At 47.5% G+C, this 17527-nt stretch overlaps 1 protein-coding gene across 1 annotated transcript in view; it reads right to left on the reverse strand.

The window, feature by feature from the left end:
- The window catches only part of PTBP1 (polypyrimidine tract binding protein 1), a 39084-nt gene that overhangs the window by 9178 nt on the left and 12379 nt on the right, over window positions 1-17527 (reverse strand). The window contains exons 3-10 of the mRNA XM_015418232.1: window positions 12060-12135; window positions 9953-10125; window positions 8942-9088; window positions 7908-8078; window positions 5818-5928; window positions 3791-3965; window positions 2553-2630; window positions 881-1023 (exon numbers count right to left, since the gene is read on the reverse strand). Coding sequence (XP_015273718.1) covers window positions 881-1023; window positions 2553-2630; window positions 3791-3965; window positions 5818-5928; window positions 7908-8078; window positions 8942-9088; window positions 9953-10125; window positions 12060-12135 — 1074 coding nt within the window. The remainder of the gene's footprint in view (window positions 1-880; window positions 1024-2552; window positions 2631-3790; window positions 3966-5817; window positions 5929-7907; window positions 8079-8941; window positions 9089-9952; window positions 10126-12059; window positions 12136-17527) is intronic.

A 17527-nucleotide genomic window follows, 5' to 3' on the forward strand; every position in this document is an offset into this window, starting at 1 on the left:
TTTCAGGGACCAAGTTTTTTAAGCACCAGGGACCCAAGCAGTGGAACAGGCTCCACTGCAGAGAGAAACCTGGATGCAACGTATGCTGTGCACACCAATCCAAATCAAGGCCCAGAAAAATTCTGCAGACTCCCAATTGTAGCATCCCTTGAACATGTAAAGGCAACCAAATGTTTCAAACTCAAAGGAAAAAAAACATGTTAAATGGAACTGAAAACACAATTCAGAAGTTATAAAGAGCAGAAAACAAGGCACACACAATTTTAAGGAGATCTCATAAAGGGCGGAAAATGGGTCAATGCATGGCAAAAGAAATATACTCACAAAAAAGTGAAACAAAGCTAAGCTGGCAGGGGAAGGGGAAATAAAGAGGCCCAAGGAAGAGGACAGGACGGAGACTGTCACTCCCAATGTAAAGCATTACAACATGCCAAAGGAGAACTAATGGTTCTTACTGCTATGGAGAGGAGACCCAAACAGAGGCAAAACCACAGGGGGGTAAAGGTGTGTGTGGGGGGGTTTCAAGAGGAAGTCATGCTGAACTTCGGCTCTGGGGAATGAGAGCAGGTCAGCGGTAAAAATAAAAAAAATGTAAAACAAAGCTAAGCTGGCACGGGAAGGGGGAGGGGAGACCTTTACAGGCCCGGCGAGTGACCCACTCAGAATTAAGCGGGGCTGCTGACCTGCTTTTCTGAGGACCCCCCATTTCAGACCTGCCTCTCAAGACAGGACAGAGATTCAACCCTCGGGACGGCTTCAGCACAAACCTGGCTTTAAAAAGTGGTTCAGAGAAGTGAGAGGTGGAAAAGTCGTCGGAAGGAAGCAAAAAAAAAAGTGAAAGAAGGTGAACAGAAGAGATTACAAGTAGGCTTCCACTAACCTCGGGGTTCAAATTGCTAACCAGCAGAACGGAGTTCCCTGCCCCGGTGAGGCCAGGAATAGCAATCCGTCCTGCGGCAGCGGCGGCGGCTGATGGGATAGCCAAAGGAGCAAGAGCTCCGTGTACATTCTGAACTGAGAGGCCTGAAAAACCAAAACACATTAACCAGTGAAGAAATCGGCAGCAGGGTCTCTCTGCTCGTGCGGTGAACATTCGGGCTTGCACGTCTGCTTAGAGCCTAGGGGAGCCCTAGGTCCCTTCTGTCCATGGGCACTCCAGATTCAGACTGCTCAGTCATTAGGAAGTCCCTCCAATTCTGGCCTTCTGGGGACCCGCCACTCTCTTCTTCTGACAGACGGAAGGTGGGGGGGGCAGGGAGTGACAGCATTTGGATCTCCTTGGGTACTGGGCAAATGGGAAGACATCTCTGGACGTCTGGGCTTTTAAACAACATCTGCACAACTCCACAGGCTTACATAAGCAAATCCGTTACGGGGGAATGCGGGAAAAGGGATGATAAACACAAGCAGTGCATTCGTCAGGTCTTCCCGCCAATGCATGCCAGTAGTGCCTCATTCTTGTATCATGCATATAACCAAGCCACGACTGTGCACATTCCAGCCATTGCCACTTATTCGTTTTAAATGGGCACCCTTCCATCTCTCGACTCCTACGCCGGAGAACCAGGAGAGTCCTCCATCGGCGCCCACCCACCCCCCGACCACCCAAATCATCTGAAGTGCACACATGTCCTTTCCTCCCTGCACATGGAAATATACACAACAGAACGCTGTGCAGAAGCCATGCTTGGCTCCCGCACGTTTCTCCTGAGGCGTATACAGGGTAAGAGACATGTGCGCGCTTCTGCGGCTACCACCATGCGGCCTTTGTAATGGGAGCCCTTTAACCTCAAAGAGCGGTGCAAGCTCTGGAAACCACAGAGCTCCATCCGACGTACTCCAAGGGAGGCTTGTGGACTCTGCGCTGCAGATGTTCTAGCCAGATGTTGCAGCTGCACTAGAACCCCACCCCACTGAAAGCAGCCGTGATCAGAAGCGTGACAGATCCTACAGCCTCCCTTGGAACCTACCACTGCACCCGCTCTTTTGTGCCCCTCACTGTGATACTTCCGACCCACGCAGGCTACCACTGCCTGACCTCAGGCTGAGTTTTAGGAACCCACAAAATAGCTGTGAGCAGGCACGGTTTCCCCAAGCCCAGCCCTCCACACGGGGAGACGCTGAACCTTCTGCTTCGAGCTACCATGGCAAAACACGTCGGAGCCGTTCTACTTTGGGGCAGGTCTGCAAAGGTTCACAAATGAACTCAAAACGGGGGACAAGTTTTGCCTGGTCACTGGCTGGGGACTCAAGGAGCCCGGCAGAGAGCTCAAGGGGTCCCCTGGGGAATGCCGCATTTTAAACTGTGGAGTTCCCAAAGCCGTCTGTGTGGCTGGGAGCCTTCACTCAGGAAGTTTCAGAAGACCGCCAGGCCTGACTGAAGGGACACTTTGCATCCCAGCTATGATACTCCCTTGGGAAATGTTCTCGTTCGCCAAATGGAGGGAAGGCACTCAACTTGCCTGGAGAGGAGAGGAGAGGGGAGGAGGAGGGCTAGCTGAATGGCAAAGTCATGAGCTTCTGGGAAATGCAACAGGGAGAGGATATAATACCTGCAGCCTGAGGAATTGCAAAAGCAGGAGGGAAGCCAGCCCCTGCATATGGATTGGCAGAAATTATTCCTGGAGCACCTAAGGGGAAAAAGCATAGAGGTATGTTGTTGTTAAAGAGTCTAGAGGACGACATAAACTTACCTGCAAATGTTTGCATTTTCCCAACGTATAGGTAAAGGTTTCCCTTGCTCGAAAGCCAGTCGCCCTGAGCTCATTTCAATGCAGCCCTGGGGAGCTACTCTTTGGAGGGCAGCTGGTCCAACACAGCCTCTCTATTTTTAACAGCACATCTGCACCAGCTGTGGGCTTGTTTCACATCTGAACTAGCACTCTGTAATGGCCAATGCAGCCATTATGATGCCAACAGGAAAGTGAAACTGCGTCTGCACCATCATGCAAGAGCTGCCATACGCCTGCGAGTGTGGGTGAGGCAGCAGCAAGGAGAGAGACTGTTTGGAGCACTTTAATGCCTAGCCTAATAGGCAAGCACTAAGCGGCACTAAGAGGACCCAGCAGAAATGTGCAAGGAAGAAAAGCAGCTGTTACCAGCAAAAGGGGAAAGCAAAAGCCCACTGAGGTCCGGAGCACCTCTGTGAGATTGAGAACACAAAATCAGCACTCTGACCTCCTGCTGCCCTCCCCCCATCTCTACAGTATTCAAAGGCCTAGTAGTTTGAAAACTCCAAAAACACTGGAGGAGAATTACATGAAACTAATCTGGCCAATGGTCTGCAAACATTATGCTGTTTTCTAGTTGCCATGCCAATCTGGGAACTACCATCAGAAATGTAAGTAGCACTGACACCTTGGGTGCTGGACAAGGAGAGAGCCCTGACCCCATCCAATATACCCCACTGCAAATTTACTTGCAATATACACCTGGGGTAGGGTGTGTGTGAGTGTGAGAAAAAAGTTTTAATAAGAATGCTTGTGAGCTATTCTGGAGACACAATACAAGCCCAAGAAGGGTGTGTGTGTGTTCTGATTGCTGTACCTCCAAGAACATCCTAGCAAGCCAGAAGAATACAGTAAGGGAGCCTACAATAATAGCCGCAGTTCTTTGTGAAATATGACACTATTCTCATTGCCACCTGTCATGCCCCAAATTACAGTATGGGGGAAGGAGGGGAGTGACGTCAAAAGACAGCTGAAGGCCCAAGCTGATTCAAACACACACACACCCTTTTCCAGGCTCACAGCACACACTTTCGCCCGCTGCCCTCGTCTCAGTCCCTTACCAAAGGCGGCTGCCATCGTCTGGTCGAGGGAGGGCTGGCTGTCCCCACTAGGCAGGTCTGGCCGTGTGTAGTCCCGACTCTTGTCATTGTTGTACTTCACATTAAGGCTGGTGAGCTTGGAGAACTCAATGCGGAGTGTGCAGCAGGCATTGTAGATGTTCTGCCCATCCAGGGACTGCAGCGAGGATAAGCAGACAGGGGGAGTGAGCCACTAGTGCTCTCGGACACAGGCCCAGAGCATCAGCCACAACTGCGTGACAAAGTGTGTGGTTTGGGGTGTCTTGCAGGCTGTGTCAGACTGGCTGAGTGCTTGGGAATCTATGCGCCTCCCTTTTGCAGCAGAGTCACTGCACTGCCCTATATTCGGCATGTGGACACAAGAAAAGCTGTTCCACGCTGCAGAAATTCTAAAAGGTCCACATTTCCTGGCTATACAGTGCGGAGGGATGCAGGAGGCACCCCAGGAGACCCCTGCTCATGGCAATGGCGGAGAGAATGGCCCACACTGCCACTTGCTCCTCCCACTCTGTGCTGCTCTTGTATACTCAGCTAAGAATTTAGAGGCAAATCTACACCAAAACCATGGCAGGGGAGGCTGAAGACCAGAGCAGCCTTTCGAGCCCTTTTTAGGAGAAAGGCACGTTAATAAGATCTTCAGTAACTCAGAACATGGTAAGGGAACTCTGTGCGTGCTTGTGAACCCCTGTGTGAGATACTCCACAATCTGCTGCTGTAGGTCACCTTGCCACGCGAGGCGTAAGGGTCCCCAATATGACTCAGTTCAGACACCAAATGGGGGCTTGTGCTCACTGTCATTCAAGCAACCCGAAACTGTAACCATGGCTCTGAGTTCTACGTCCACCTTCCTGTCCCCTCCACTGGGTACAAGAACCAAAAGGGTGAGAAGGAAGTCTAATGAAGGGCCAATATTAAAAACCTTGTTAAAACTTATAATATACAAAAATACATGCATGTATTAGAAAGACAGTTAAAACCATACATAAGGGTCCGATGAAAGCCTCGTAAAAAAGTATAGCCTAAACACAAGGGCCAGTACACATGACCTGACGTGTTTCTGCCCTATTGGGGCCTTCTTCAGAGGTCAAGCAATACTGAGGTACACGTAACTTAAATACATATTGCAATAAGATAACCAATAAGTGAATATTGGACCAAGAAAAGGAAGGTTAAGCAGCAAGATCTAAAGACACAAGACAAAGATGTTTGTGAGGCCTCAAAAGATGAGAGTCATGTGTCTGGTGCCAAATGCACAGTTGCTGAATTAGAACATCTTCCAATTTAGGCCCAAAAAGCACCTGTGTGGCTATCAAAGTCAGAGCTAGAGTGTCTGGGTCCAATATTCACTTATTTGTTATCTTATTGCAATATGTATTTAAATTACGTGTACCTCAATATTGTTTGACCTCTGAAAAAGGCCCCAATAGGGCAGAAACACATCAGGTCATGTGTATTGGCCCTTGTGTTTGGGCTTTACTTTTTTACGAGGCTTTCATTGGGCCCTTATGTTTTTAACTGTCTTTCTGATACATACACGTGCTTTTGTATACAATATGTTTTAACAAGGTTTTTAATATCGGCCCTTCATTAGACTTTCTTCTCACCCTTTTGGTTCTTGATTTCAGTTTTTGGGTCGGGTTTGTTTTCCCCTCCCTGTGTCTTACCCTCCACTGGGTACTTCAGCCTCGAGGCACAATGGCCTCCTGGAGGCAATAGCCTTTAATGTGGCTTGCCAGTGCACAGATCACCTCCGCTGTGGCTTGCCTCTGAGCCAAAAGGAAGCATCCCAGCTCAGAAAGCTTAGCAATCCATTCCCTCTAACCGCAGCACGTCCAGTTCACCCACCCCAAAAGACCAGGTGGTACCGCCAACTGCAGGGCCTGGCACCCACGCTAGTGCAAGTTTCCCCTCTAGTCTCCCTTTTTTAATGTGGGCTACAAAATCCTTCCACTGCAGTTGAAGCAGCTCTCTGCCCACTGACCCATGGTTCTGCACTCAGGGAAACTCACCAACTTGGCGTGCTGAGAGCTCATGGGCTCTGAATACTGCAAGAGGGCCTGGAACTGGTTGTTCTTGGTGAACGTGATTATCTTCAGCACGGTGCCAAACTTAGAGAAGATCTGCCAAAAGGAAAAAAAATAAGTTGGGCCGCCGATATGACCACTTTGGAGGCGACCCTTTCCCTAGGTGTTTCCGGCAAATGACGGTCTTAACAGCAAGGCTTTATGCAGAGCGGGGAGGTGCCTCTGATCTCTTGCACACAAGCCTCTCAAGTCCGGGCGACCGCATCCCAGCAACTCCCACCAGGAAGTCTAGGGCTGGCAGGTACCACTGGGGTATTGCAGCTGTTTACAAGCGCCAGATCTGGCAGCCAGTGCAGGACAGGATGCATGCCTATGATGGAGTCTGGGAATTCTGGCACAAGGCAGCTTCTGCCATGCTGCTGAAATCAGACAGACCTCTTTAGCTGGGATTCTTCAAGGCAAAGGGAGCTCTCCCCAACGGCAACCCAGATAATCAGTCCTGCTCAAGACAAGGGACTGTGTAGACCTCCCTGATTTTCCTTTGCAGCATGGAACTGCTGAACTTGCTTTCCTCCTGAGGGCCTCTGCTACTCAGAGCCCCTCGTGCGGCGAGGGCCGAAAGAGCCAAGCGCTCATCTGGCAGAGGGTTTTACCCCCCCAGAAAGGCCTCTCTGAACTGTGAAGAGCCCGTTGCCAAGCAGAGCTTGAAGAGGCCATCGGCAGCACTCTCCTTGGGCCAAGACAGGCCCCGGCTTTTGCAAGTGGTGTGCACGGGGAGGGAATGAAAGTGATGCTCGCGTCGTGCGGCACCCAAGACCACCTCTCTGGATGACTGGTCTGCTGGGTCAGCAAAATCCTCATTTGCATGAAAAGCTCGCACTTCAAGAGGCCTGAAGTACAGTTTAGCACACCACCCATTTCTTTCTGCAAGGAATGCACACACCGATTATGGAGCGTGCATGCATGCCCTACTCCTGCATCTTTTTTCATATGAAAGCTGCAATTGTGAGAAACCAAGATGGTGAAGAGGCTAAGATGGTGAAGAGGCTGGAGCACTAATAAGGATGCTGAAGAGGCAGTGGCTTTTCAGTCTAGATGGCTAAAGGGAGACATGACAGAGGCTTTTTAAAATTACGCGCAGGGCAGAAAAGGTAGCTAGTTATTTCTTCTTTCCCATAATTGCTACATCTGAGGTGGGTTGGGAGGCAATCCATTGAAGCTGTTGGGAAATAGGTTCAGGACAGACAAGAGAAAATACGTAACTCAACCAGGAATTAAATAGCGCAATTCACTGCCAGTGGGAGTAGGTGATGGTCACGAGCATAAATAGCTTTAAAAGGTCAGTCAATTGTTACTAGCCCTGATGACTAAAGGGAGCCGCCATCGTTGGGGGTCAATGTCTGAACCCCAGGGCTAGGAGGCATATCAAAAGGAAGGCCCTGACCTCTGAGACCTGTTTGTTGGCCCCTCCGGGGAAACTGTCAGGCCACTGCGTGGAACACAACACTGGGCTAGATGGCCCACTGGTCTGATTCAGCAGGGTTGTTATGTTTCGCAACATTTCTAGACAAAGCCCACAGTGTCTTCTTCCCTGAGGCAGGGAAATGTGCTTGTCTGGAAATAACTCCAGAGTATCTGGGGGGTGATGCTTGCAGATGCAGGAGGAAAAGGCCTACAATGGGATCCAACACTGGCAAGTAGGAAGACACCTGCAGTCCAGCTGGGGTTCCAAGTAGGCGGGGAAAAGGACTCCTCTCTCACTGGCCTAGAGTCATACTTAATAGATCCAATGTGGTGCACTGACGGTGGGTTGGCCTTGGGTCTTTCTCAGCTGAGGTGCGCGGTTCTCACCACGTTGTCATGAGGATAAAAAAAAAGTACGACCCACACAGAGAGGAAGAGCAGGAGAAAAATGTCGTATTAGCAGTGGGAGTGTAGATCCTTTGACCAAAGCCAACTGCGGCCAAAGCATTCACGGAGAAAGGCACCACGGACCCAATGCACTCCACGGCTGGCTACAAACATTGCTTCTACCAGGTAACAGCCACTCAGACAGACGGGAGGCAGTCTCTCACCTGATGCAGAACGTCCAGGGTAACTGGGTAGAAGAGATTTTCCACAATGATCCTCAAGACGGGGCTCTGGCCGGCCATGGCCATCCCAGCTTCAACGGCGGCGGCAGAGGCAGACAAGGCCAGGTTGCCAGACTGAACGGAGTTCACGGCTTGCAAGGCCGCCTGTGCACGCTGGGGGAGTCAAAGGGCACTGGGTGTTAATCCAAGTGGATACCAGACATACACACTTGCAGGCCTCCACGTTAGTCCCTGGTTTTATTCACGCTCAAAGCAACAGGACACTGAAGAGCAAAGCCATGGCTGCTGCTTTAATGGACAGATTCCCTGCAAGTCTGCCTCGGAGCAGTCAGGTTTTTTTGCACAACCGTGGTTATCGGAAGAGAGACGTGAGTATGATTCACTCCACACGTGAAGACTGCCGTGCCTTCCAACAACAGTGGGTTTTGGACAGTTCAGGTGAAGTAGTATTTGACACTCATGCGTTATGCATCTCTCAAGATCACTGACTAGGATGTGGTCTGATGTCTGACATTAAGCAGCGCTTAACAGAAACAGTCACCTTATTTGCACACATCCCTCCGCTGTGCAAGCCATGATACTCAGGAACAGACCCTGCACAATCAGGAGCAGCAACTCGTGTGTTCTGTCACTGAGCCATTCCCCTCCTGCCCATGAGCCTCCTAGAGACTGCTACTGGGGCCAAGGATGAACCTCTAGTCTGACCCAGCATGGCAATCTGTGCTCCCCCCACCCCCCAAGCTCTCTTTAGAAATGGCACCTCTCTCTGCAACTTGCCTGAAGTACCCATCAACCCCATTCCTTTCTCTCACCAGCAAGTCCAGGCAATGCCACGGCTTCATTCCTGGTTGCACTAACATGGTCTCACCCACCCACCCCCACAATATCCCACATTTGCAAGTCAGAGGCCCCACATCTGAGTTCTGGCTTCTACAGCTGGGAACATCCAACAGCCCTTTGCAGGAGCCTGACGAATGAGGATTCGGGCCAAGTAAGCAAAGCCAAGCATAACTCACCGCCTGGTTTGGAGAGTTATCAGTCTTGAGCTCTTTGTGGTTGGAGAACTGGATGTAGATGGCCTGGCCCCGGAGAACCGGAGGGACTGTCGTGTAGTAGCTCACCATTGTGCTCGCGGCTTCTTCGGTGTTCAGTTCTATGAAAGCCTGGTTAGGAAGACTATGCATCAGCCCAAGGAATTCCCAGCCCACGTGCCAGACACCACAGAGGTTGGAAGCTGGCCCACAGGTACACCAGAGACAAGGAACTTTTAAATTTCAACTGATACCCAGGACAATGTGGCTTGCTCAGCCCAGCAGACTTGAGCAACAGCACTGGCCCCCAATAATTCTGTGATGTAAAATCCAAGAGATACATGCATCGTCTGACAGTGGCCAACATGTGACCCTGCACCACACTCTGTTTTTAGTGCTTTCCTAGAAGCTGTATGTTTTAAGCATGGCCTCTACTTCTCCTGCCTGTAAATCCCTTCTTCTGTGTTTCACAGATGGAGACCCAATGCAGTTTCTCTTAAAGATGTGAATATACTCAGCTGAGTCTTCACCAAGAACAAAAGAGGTCAAGTCCACGCATCACAGATCAGGGGTGGGTGGGTGTCACTTTCAGAAGCAGTACTTTAAAAATGCCAGTACCATGACAGGACACGGTTAATTTGTTAGCAACAGCAGTCTTGCCTGGTTTTGTCTATATAAGCAGGCTTTGGCACCTGAGAATTTCGGCTCTCAGTTAAGAAGGCCCAGAACAGGCCTATGGAAACCAAGGAAGTTACTAGACCTTCGGCTCAGAATTTCAGTTAAGAAGGCCCAGAACGGGCCCTATGGAAACCAAGGAAGTTACTAGACCAGCTTAAGAGACAAGAAAAAAGACTGGCATTTAAGGTAATTGGCATTATATTGTTCAGGTTTTATTTTTAAACAGCTGTCAATGAGGTGACTTGATTTAAAGGGGACAGTGAAGGCCTGGAGCTCAATAGAGATACCATTCTATAACCTATGGAGCAAGCAAAGTACCTGGTTCTTTACTTTCAGCATCAAGAGGTTTGTGACCTTGCCAAAAGGCAACCCCAAAGAAATCACTTCAGCTTCGGTTACATCGTTCGGCAGTTTGCGGACATGGATTACTCGTGACGGGATTCCTGGACTTCTATTGTCCCCTTTGAATTTCTTGCTGTCATTTCCATTGGCTGAAATGAGATTGGATGGGCATGGGTTAAAATCCCAACTGGCTACATTTCCCACATTACTGCGCACTCAGAAGTACATACTCAGTCCCACAGGCCCTTGTCTGTGAAGATGGAAGGATAAACATGCACATAGCAAATAAGGTTTGGATTGGGGGGGGGGGAGTGTTAGGTTTTGATAACACTTCATTCTCTCAGCTCATCTCTGGATACCACCTTTAGACTCACTGGTACTTAAACCAGATCACCTCTTTGACTAGGGTCAATATTGCCAAATTACTCCAGCAAAACACGTATGTTTAATTCTGAAGGTTCAGCCACCAAGGGCAATGTAAGGAGACCTGAAACAGCCAAACTCCACCATTCTGTATCCCCATCAGCATAAACTATAAAAGGGGGGGGGGGAAATCCACCTAGAAGAAGCCTCCCTACAGCAAGTGTTTTAATTACCCTCACGCCAAGTAGCTTCACCACCCCACCCTCAATTTAAACGATTTCAGACTTCTAGCATTCCATTTCCTGCTTGGCCCAGCTTGCAACTGACAAAAGCAATGCAACCTGTGCAGCCAGTTGTGCCTTCAGAGGACCACACCCAGTCTGAACACCAGCAAGTTATACAACCTCCACAATCAAAGTCAACAGCTTCAGCAGACCCCCCTATTGCCTCATTTTTGTTTTACCCACAGAATATAGACTTCCTCCAAGCAAAACTGGGGTGCATCTCTTCAGAAGGGCACACACTATATATCCAGAGATACTTTGACCAGGAGAGCAAAGGCTAATTTGTATTTCAATCACCTGCAACACAATTATTTTCAAAGGTCTCAACAGATGCTAGAGTTATCTGTGTCTAGACAGCACTTGTTCGGTACTACTTTCAGGGCTGATTCATACACAAGTGAAACAGGGAACCAGCTTAAAACTGCACCCCTCTTGTGCGGCAGCTGCTTCCTCCCAGCCACAGGGGACTCAGTAAGCAGCAGATTCTTGCATTGTATGGACAGCAGGAGCAGATTCTGTACCAGCACAGGAACAAGCCATGTCCACACTGCACAGCTATACGGAGACAGCACCCCAGGGATGCAATGTCCAGCTGGTCAGTAACAGAAACGCCAAAATCACCTCCTGCAAATGTGATGTGCTTGCTGAAAGAAATCTCACTATTTTGAAACTGAGGACAGTTTGAAAAGTAATTTTAGGAGTGCCTATTACCATTATTCGAAGCCTTCACACACACAATATAGAATGCACATTACATTTTCATACCGTATTTACCCATCCACGTGGGCAAAAAACTTATCTTCAGACAGATAATTCTAATAAGGCCCCATGGATTGCCAAGTAGCACCTCTGAGATGCACTCTGCTCCAGGCTGATACTGCATCAATAGCTAACTCTTCCAACCTCACATCCCTTCAAGCAAGCTCCTCGGCTGTCAAATTCTTAACTACTTCTGGGAAGTGCTTGGGTTGTGACAGCGCTCAGTCACAGGGCATTGTGTAGCCACTGGATGCCAAGAATGCACACCTGCCATTCTTGCTTGGGTATCAATTGCTCCGAAGATGCTCCAGGCCATGTGGGGGCGGGCCAGCCAAGCAGTCCAGTTTTAAAAGCTGTTTTTCCACTCTACAAACTGAACAAGCCTACTCACTTCTCAGGGGTGCCCCCTGCAGTGGTCCTACTGGAACACACACTTGCAGCCATCTGTTCTGCACCCTGACCTGCTCTTCTAAGCTGTGCTGTGTACTTCATTAGCATAAGCCATTAGAAAAAAAGGACGGGGAGGCCTCTGCTGAAACACCCCCCCCCCAAGAGAAGATAGTAGCAGATCCTCATCCTGCCAAGTCAACTGGAACAAGCATGCAAATAGGCCTAAGGGGACATGGGCTAAACCTCAGGGGTGGAATTGCTCAACTCTTAGGGGCTGGCAAATTTACCTGCAGAAGCAGAGTTGCTGCTCATGATAAAGGGTCCGTTAGTGACACAAGTAGAGAAAAGCTCGTCAGATCCCCGCTGGAAGAGAAACAGAAAAGGAAAAAAGGTAAGTTGATAGCACTTTGCTACATTCTACTTGGGTACTGTGAGAACAAGAGGACAATCCAGAACTGAAGTGGTAGAGGAAATGAGCAGAAGGGTGGGGAAAGCAGGAGGAGGGGTGCAATTTGTTCACCCCCCCCTTCATTTGCCTGCATGAAATAGGATCAGAATCACAGACAAAAGGTGCAGAGAGCTGCCCCAACAGTGCCCACAACCAAGGGTAGACTTCCCTCCCTTAGAAGAAAGAATTGCTGTGTTGAAGCCTTCCTTGGACCACATTCAAAGGAAGGGAAGACTACTGAGAGGTACTGGCCCAAATTTAATGCAGCTGCTCCATATGTTAACTCCTCCAAAGAGGCTGCCGGCTGGGGACCTGGAGGCACTGCTAGAACTCCTTCCTGTACAGTCCAATGTACTCAGCTCATCCCAAGCATGTTATATCCCATCCGGTATTTTTAAGTTTCTCAAAACCTGAAGCCAACCTCCCTTCGCAGATTCCTCTTTCTAGCAGACATGTATGCTTTCAAGTGCATGCTCAAACAGGAGAATGTGTCAAAAGTGTGCATCATAAATAGGTACACTTATTTGGCAGCCAAGTTGGCCACAGTGAAAAAACCCCAGGTAGGCTGTGGATCCATCTCTAGCACAACTGAACTTGAACAACAGTGAGCACATCTGTAGCTGACTCCTTTTTATTGCAAGGCTGTGGCTTTTAGCATCACCATTTACTAAGCTACCTCAGCCTCCCTAAAGCCAGTTCTGAGAAATCCATTGCAACAGAACAGCTCAGCAGTGAATGGCCCAACTTAACTCCATCTTCCACTGAAAACATTTACATGTATATATTAATAGGCACAGATTTGGTCAATTGATAGAGACGTTGACCTGAGGAAATACAGGGGGAAAGGCATGAAAAAACCTGCCCCCAGAACTGTTTTCCTATGAGGGGGGCCCCTTAAAATCTTCTGTGAAGTATTTTCTACTTTGGAACGAATTAATGAAACATGTTTAAGATAAGGTTTGACTCGCTCAAAATGTATAGCATAAGACTTTCTGCATAAGATTTTCTTAATAAAAAGCAATCTACAGTATCAGATACTTCATGTGCACTATAAATATATACAATGTCTTTTCAAGGATAAGTCTACTGTTCAAATGAAATCAGTTTTGTCCACAATTAAACTGCTACAATGTACAAATGTATAGAACACACTAACAGTTAATGTTTTTGTTATAAAGTTCAACTGTACACCTAAATATGCTGCAAATCCTATTATAACTGTATGAGACCATCTATTTATTTATTTATTATTTATTTATTACATTTATATCCCGCCCTCCCCCGTAGGGCTCAGGGCGGTTTACATAGCAAGAAATCTTGCAATAATAAAAACATCAAGTACAATTTAGTAGCATTTAAAACATATTATACAATTTAAAACCGTCTCGGTACAATAAAGTGCTCAAAATCCTCAGTTCTCAAACCTCAGAGAGATGACCACATCCAAACAACCCCGGTAGGCATTTCGTGTCCTCAATATCAGGAACACACTAACAGTTAATGTTTTTGTTATAAAGTTCAACTGTACACCTAAATATGCTGCAAATCCTATTATAACTGTATGAGACCATCTAAGTAATAGTTTCATTCAGTAAAAGGTGTTTTGTTTATTTTTCAATCTCACAGATAGAAAAAACTGAGCTCCATGTGCTAAGACATCTAAAGGAGCAGCAGTGTATTGTTAAAGCAGTAAAGTTTACTTTTAACAAGTACTGCATGTTTTTATATTTTCTCTTGCCCCCTTGGGTTTCAAGATTCCTAGAAAGTCTACATTGTCAATTGAATAACAGAATATTGATCCAAATCCAATCAACAGGCTTGGTGGTAGAAAGTGCTCTCACGTCACAGCCAACTTATAGTGACCCCAAAGGATTTTCAAGGCAAGTTATGTTCAGAGATGGTTTGCCACTATCTGCCTCAGCACTTCCTTGGTGGCCCCTCCATCCAAGTACCAACCAGGGCTGACCCTGCTTAGATTCCAAGGTCTACAAGATGAAAACAGGGAACAGCGACCTTCCTCACAGACTTGCTTGGGGAGGCCAAGTCTGTAACCCACACCTCCACAGAAAAGGCAGTTCAAGAAGGCATCTAGACTAGAGATAAACTCATTAACACAAGATTAAGAGGCCTTGTGCAACTAACCTGAGAGACCACGGAAACTCCTGCTACTTAGCCTGATAATAATTAAGTATTTTATCAACTTCCAATTGAACCTTCTTATTCAAGGAGGTTTTAAATGGCGGCCTTCAACCTTCTCAGCTGACACTTGTGATATTCTGCCAGCAAGCTGGACAGCTACACAGCAGGCTTGGAAACTGTCTCAGCACCAAGACCCTACTGGGCAAATGTAAACGAGATGACTGCAGTCTCGCTTGCGTGTTCTTTGCGGGCACTTTGACTTGGATGGGCACTAAAAAATGTTCTGTAGCAGTTCCTACTATGTGGCATGAAGATATACTTAGGGAGACCCAGTAACTCTATTAGCAGGAATTGCAGATGTTTTCCAACAGTCCTTTCCCCTCTCAGCTTTTTCAGCATCACCTTCTGGAAGCATCTCTGACCAAGAAGCTTGTGTTTTATCTTTAAGGCTGCTGATCTCAAAAACAAGGAGTGCTTGTGAATCGGCAATTTTAATTCTGCAAAAAAAGAATACCTCAGCTATCAGAAGCTTGGAACACAATGCCCTGAGCTTTGCCTCATGTAAATGTATTAGCAGGCAAGCAAAACTAGAGAAGAGAGGCACCACAATGGAACCAGAGGATGCATTCAGACGCGCCGTTTGATCTGGTGTCGTGACAGTTTAGCAATGGATTTTATACGCACGATCACACAGCCAACATCTGCCTCCCGTCCCCAGCCGTTGGTTTCCGACTCACAACCACTTTAACCTGGAGTATTTTGTTACCAGGTCCCAAAATGGTGTTTTCTCAGCTCTCCAGTTTAAAGCCACATTTTCCTCCTATGTGATCGCTCCGGTATCAAGCCACTTCCGGTTTAAACCCCCTCCCCGTTCGAAAGCTCCCTGAGGCTTCTGCTTTTCCCCCGCCTTTTTTTTTTTTTAGCGTCGGCAGTGCGCACATAGGCGGAGCTCCGCTACTGTCTTTAGAAAACCAACATTTAAACAGTCACTTGTTTTAGAGTTTAGGTGAGTTCGGGAGCTCACGGAGGCCATTTTCGGGTCAAACGTTTAAAGGGAAGTCTTTTGTAGGAGAGGTTGGATTGATTCGCCCTGGTGGTTCTGCACATGTGCCATGGTAGTTTTGTCCCCCCATTCTACAGATGAGCGCCTATGCGCATGCGCAAATCGAGAAAAAATAAAAAACCCGCCGACACATGCTCCCATGCGTCCCGCTGTGGAGTGACGTGACTGCGCGGTGAGGCGGGATAAGGGAGGTAAGTATGATCGTGTTTATCCAGATCAAATATAACCTGGTCAGAACCGGAGCAGTTTACCCCGCTCTCAGCACGCCGTCTGACTGCACCCAGAGACAGACAAGTTTCAAGCACTTAATCATCTACCCTTAAGAACAGCTCTCCTCGGTCAGACAGCATCCATTCAAAATTCAAAGTCTACTGAGTTGGTAAGAACCATGGGACTGATAGTGGTTAAGTGCATGGACTCTAATCTGGGAGAACTGAGTTTGATTCCCCACTCCTCCACTTGCTGCTGCTGGATGACCTCGCGGAAGCCACAGAGCTGTCCTTGAAAGAGCAGTTCTCTCAGAGCTCTCTCAGCCCCACCTACCTCACAGGATGTCTGTTGTGGGGAGGGGAAGGGAAAGGAGTTTGTAAGCCACTCTGAGACTCCAAGTGAAGGCTGGGGTATAAATCCAATCTCTTATTCTTTCCTTTCCTCTAGTATCCAGTTCAATGAAATGCTTTTAGGTTTCAGATTATCCTGCATCCTCATCCATGATGGAATTAGGAGGCAACAGCGAAGGGTCCATAATTCACTGTTGTCCCCCAGTGTACGCCCCATTGAGATGGGTGGGAGCACAGGCAAAACACCCACCCAAGTAGGTTTCATCTATCCTCTTAGCAGACTAAGTTTATGTTTCCCTATGAGCTACTTGGAGAAGTGCCTTCTGAAGAGTGATGTGGAGTAGAAAATTTTCCAATGCTATATTTTCCCATGGGAAATTTTCTGTCCTGCACATATATAAACATAGTCTGTTTAACTACAGTTGTTAGGTCAATCGCTTTAGAAGGTCTAAATGTAGGCTCTGAGGTATGGACAGTGCTTGTACATGGTCCAGGCTTGTACGCAGTAGACTTGCCTTCTTTTGCAAACATTAAATTTGGTAACATTATAAACGTTTAAATTATTTGAAATGGAAAATTTTTACAATTAATTATTTTCCTAGAAAGCTCACAAACTGCTTTTGAACAATGCTATGAGATTCAATATTTGATAGCAGCCATTGTCTTTCCCTCACTGGCCAAAAACAAAGGTATCTGGGACAGCTGTTTCTATGACACTGGGAAGCACATCTGATGACTGTTCCTAGGCTAGGCAAAACATCCTCAGACTACTATAACAAGACCTGGTTTTCATTTCATGTGGCTGCGTTAGACAAAGAAGCACTGGCATAGATACTGGCAACCTTGAAACCTAAACCAGTTTCACTCTAATTTATGTGGTTTCAGCAAAAACTGAATTATGTTGGGAACTTCCAAAAACATACTCAGCATCCTTTGGGAGCTACAACCCCCAGGGTTACTTAGCAGAGTCCACAGTAATGCAAGTATGGTCACAGTCTAAGAAACCCATGGCCCCTAAAAATGTGAAGAATTTGAAGCATTTTTCTCAACTCCCAGTGGTGAGTATAACTGCTGGTTTTAAGGAAATCAGAAAAGATGTTCCTTATTCACTGCCCACTTCTATTGTTATCGTGTCCCAGATTTCCAAAATGTCAAACAGCGACTTATTAACAGAGCCTGGTTGCTTCTGTTTTGAACCTCTCCGTCCAACCCAATCTGATAAAAAATCTCACTCTTTACACTTCTCCAGTTAGTTGAAATGCTATACTTCAGAGTGTATAATGCACCAGACTCCCCCAGCTGTTATGCTGCAGAAGCCATTCATGGCTCTGGCTTCAAATAATTTCACCAGGCCAAACTTCAGAGTAAGAACTCTTGCCAGTTTAACACCCCTCTGCAATCCATTTGGGCAGTGTATAGGGGAGCAGAGCAAAGCTGCCTGAAACAGAGCAGAGATTTTTCACATTTTATCCATGCTTGACGAAAAAACAAAAACAAAATCCTGCTCTGTCCTCTTCTCCAGCCCCCATCCAGACTACTTGCATC

This window comes from Gekko japonicus, unplaced genomic scaffold (assembly GCF_001447785.1).
Source record: "Gekko japonicus isolate JY-2015 unplaced genomic scaffold, Gekko_japonicus_V1.1 scaffold2941, whole genome shotgun sequence".
NCBI lineage: Eukaryota > Metazoa > Chordata > Lepidosauria > Squamata > Gekkonidae > Gekko > Gekko japonicus.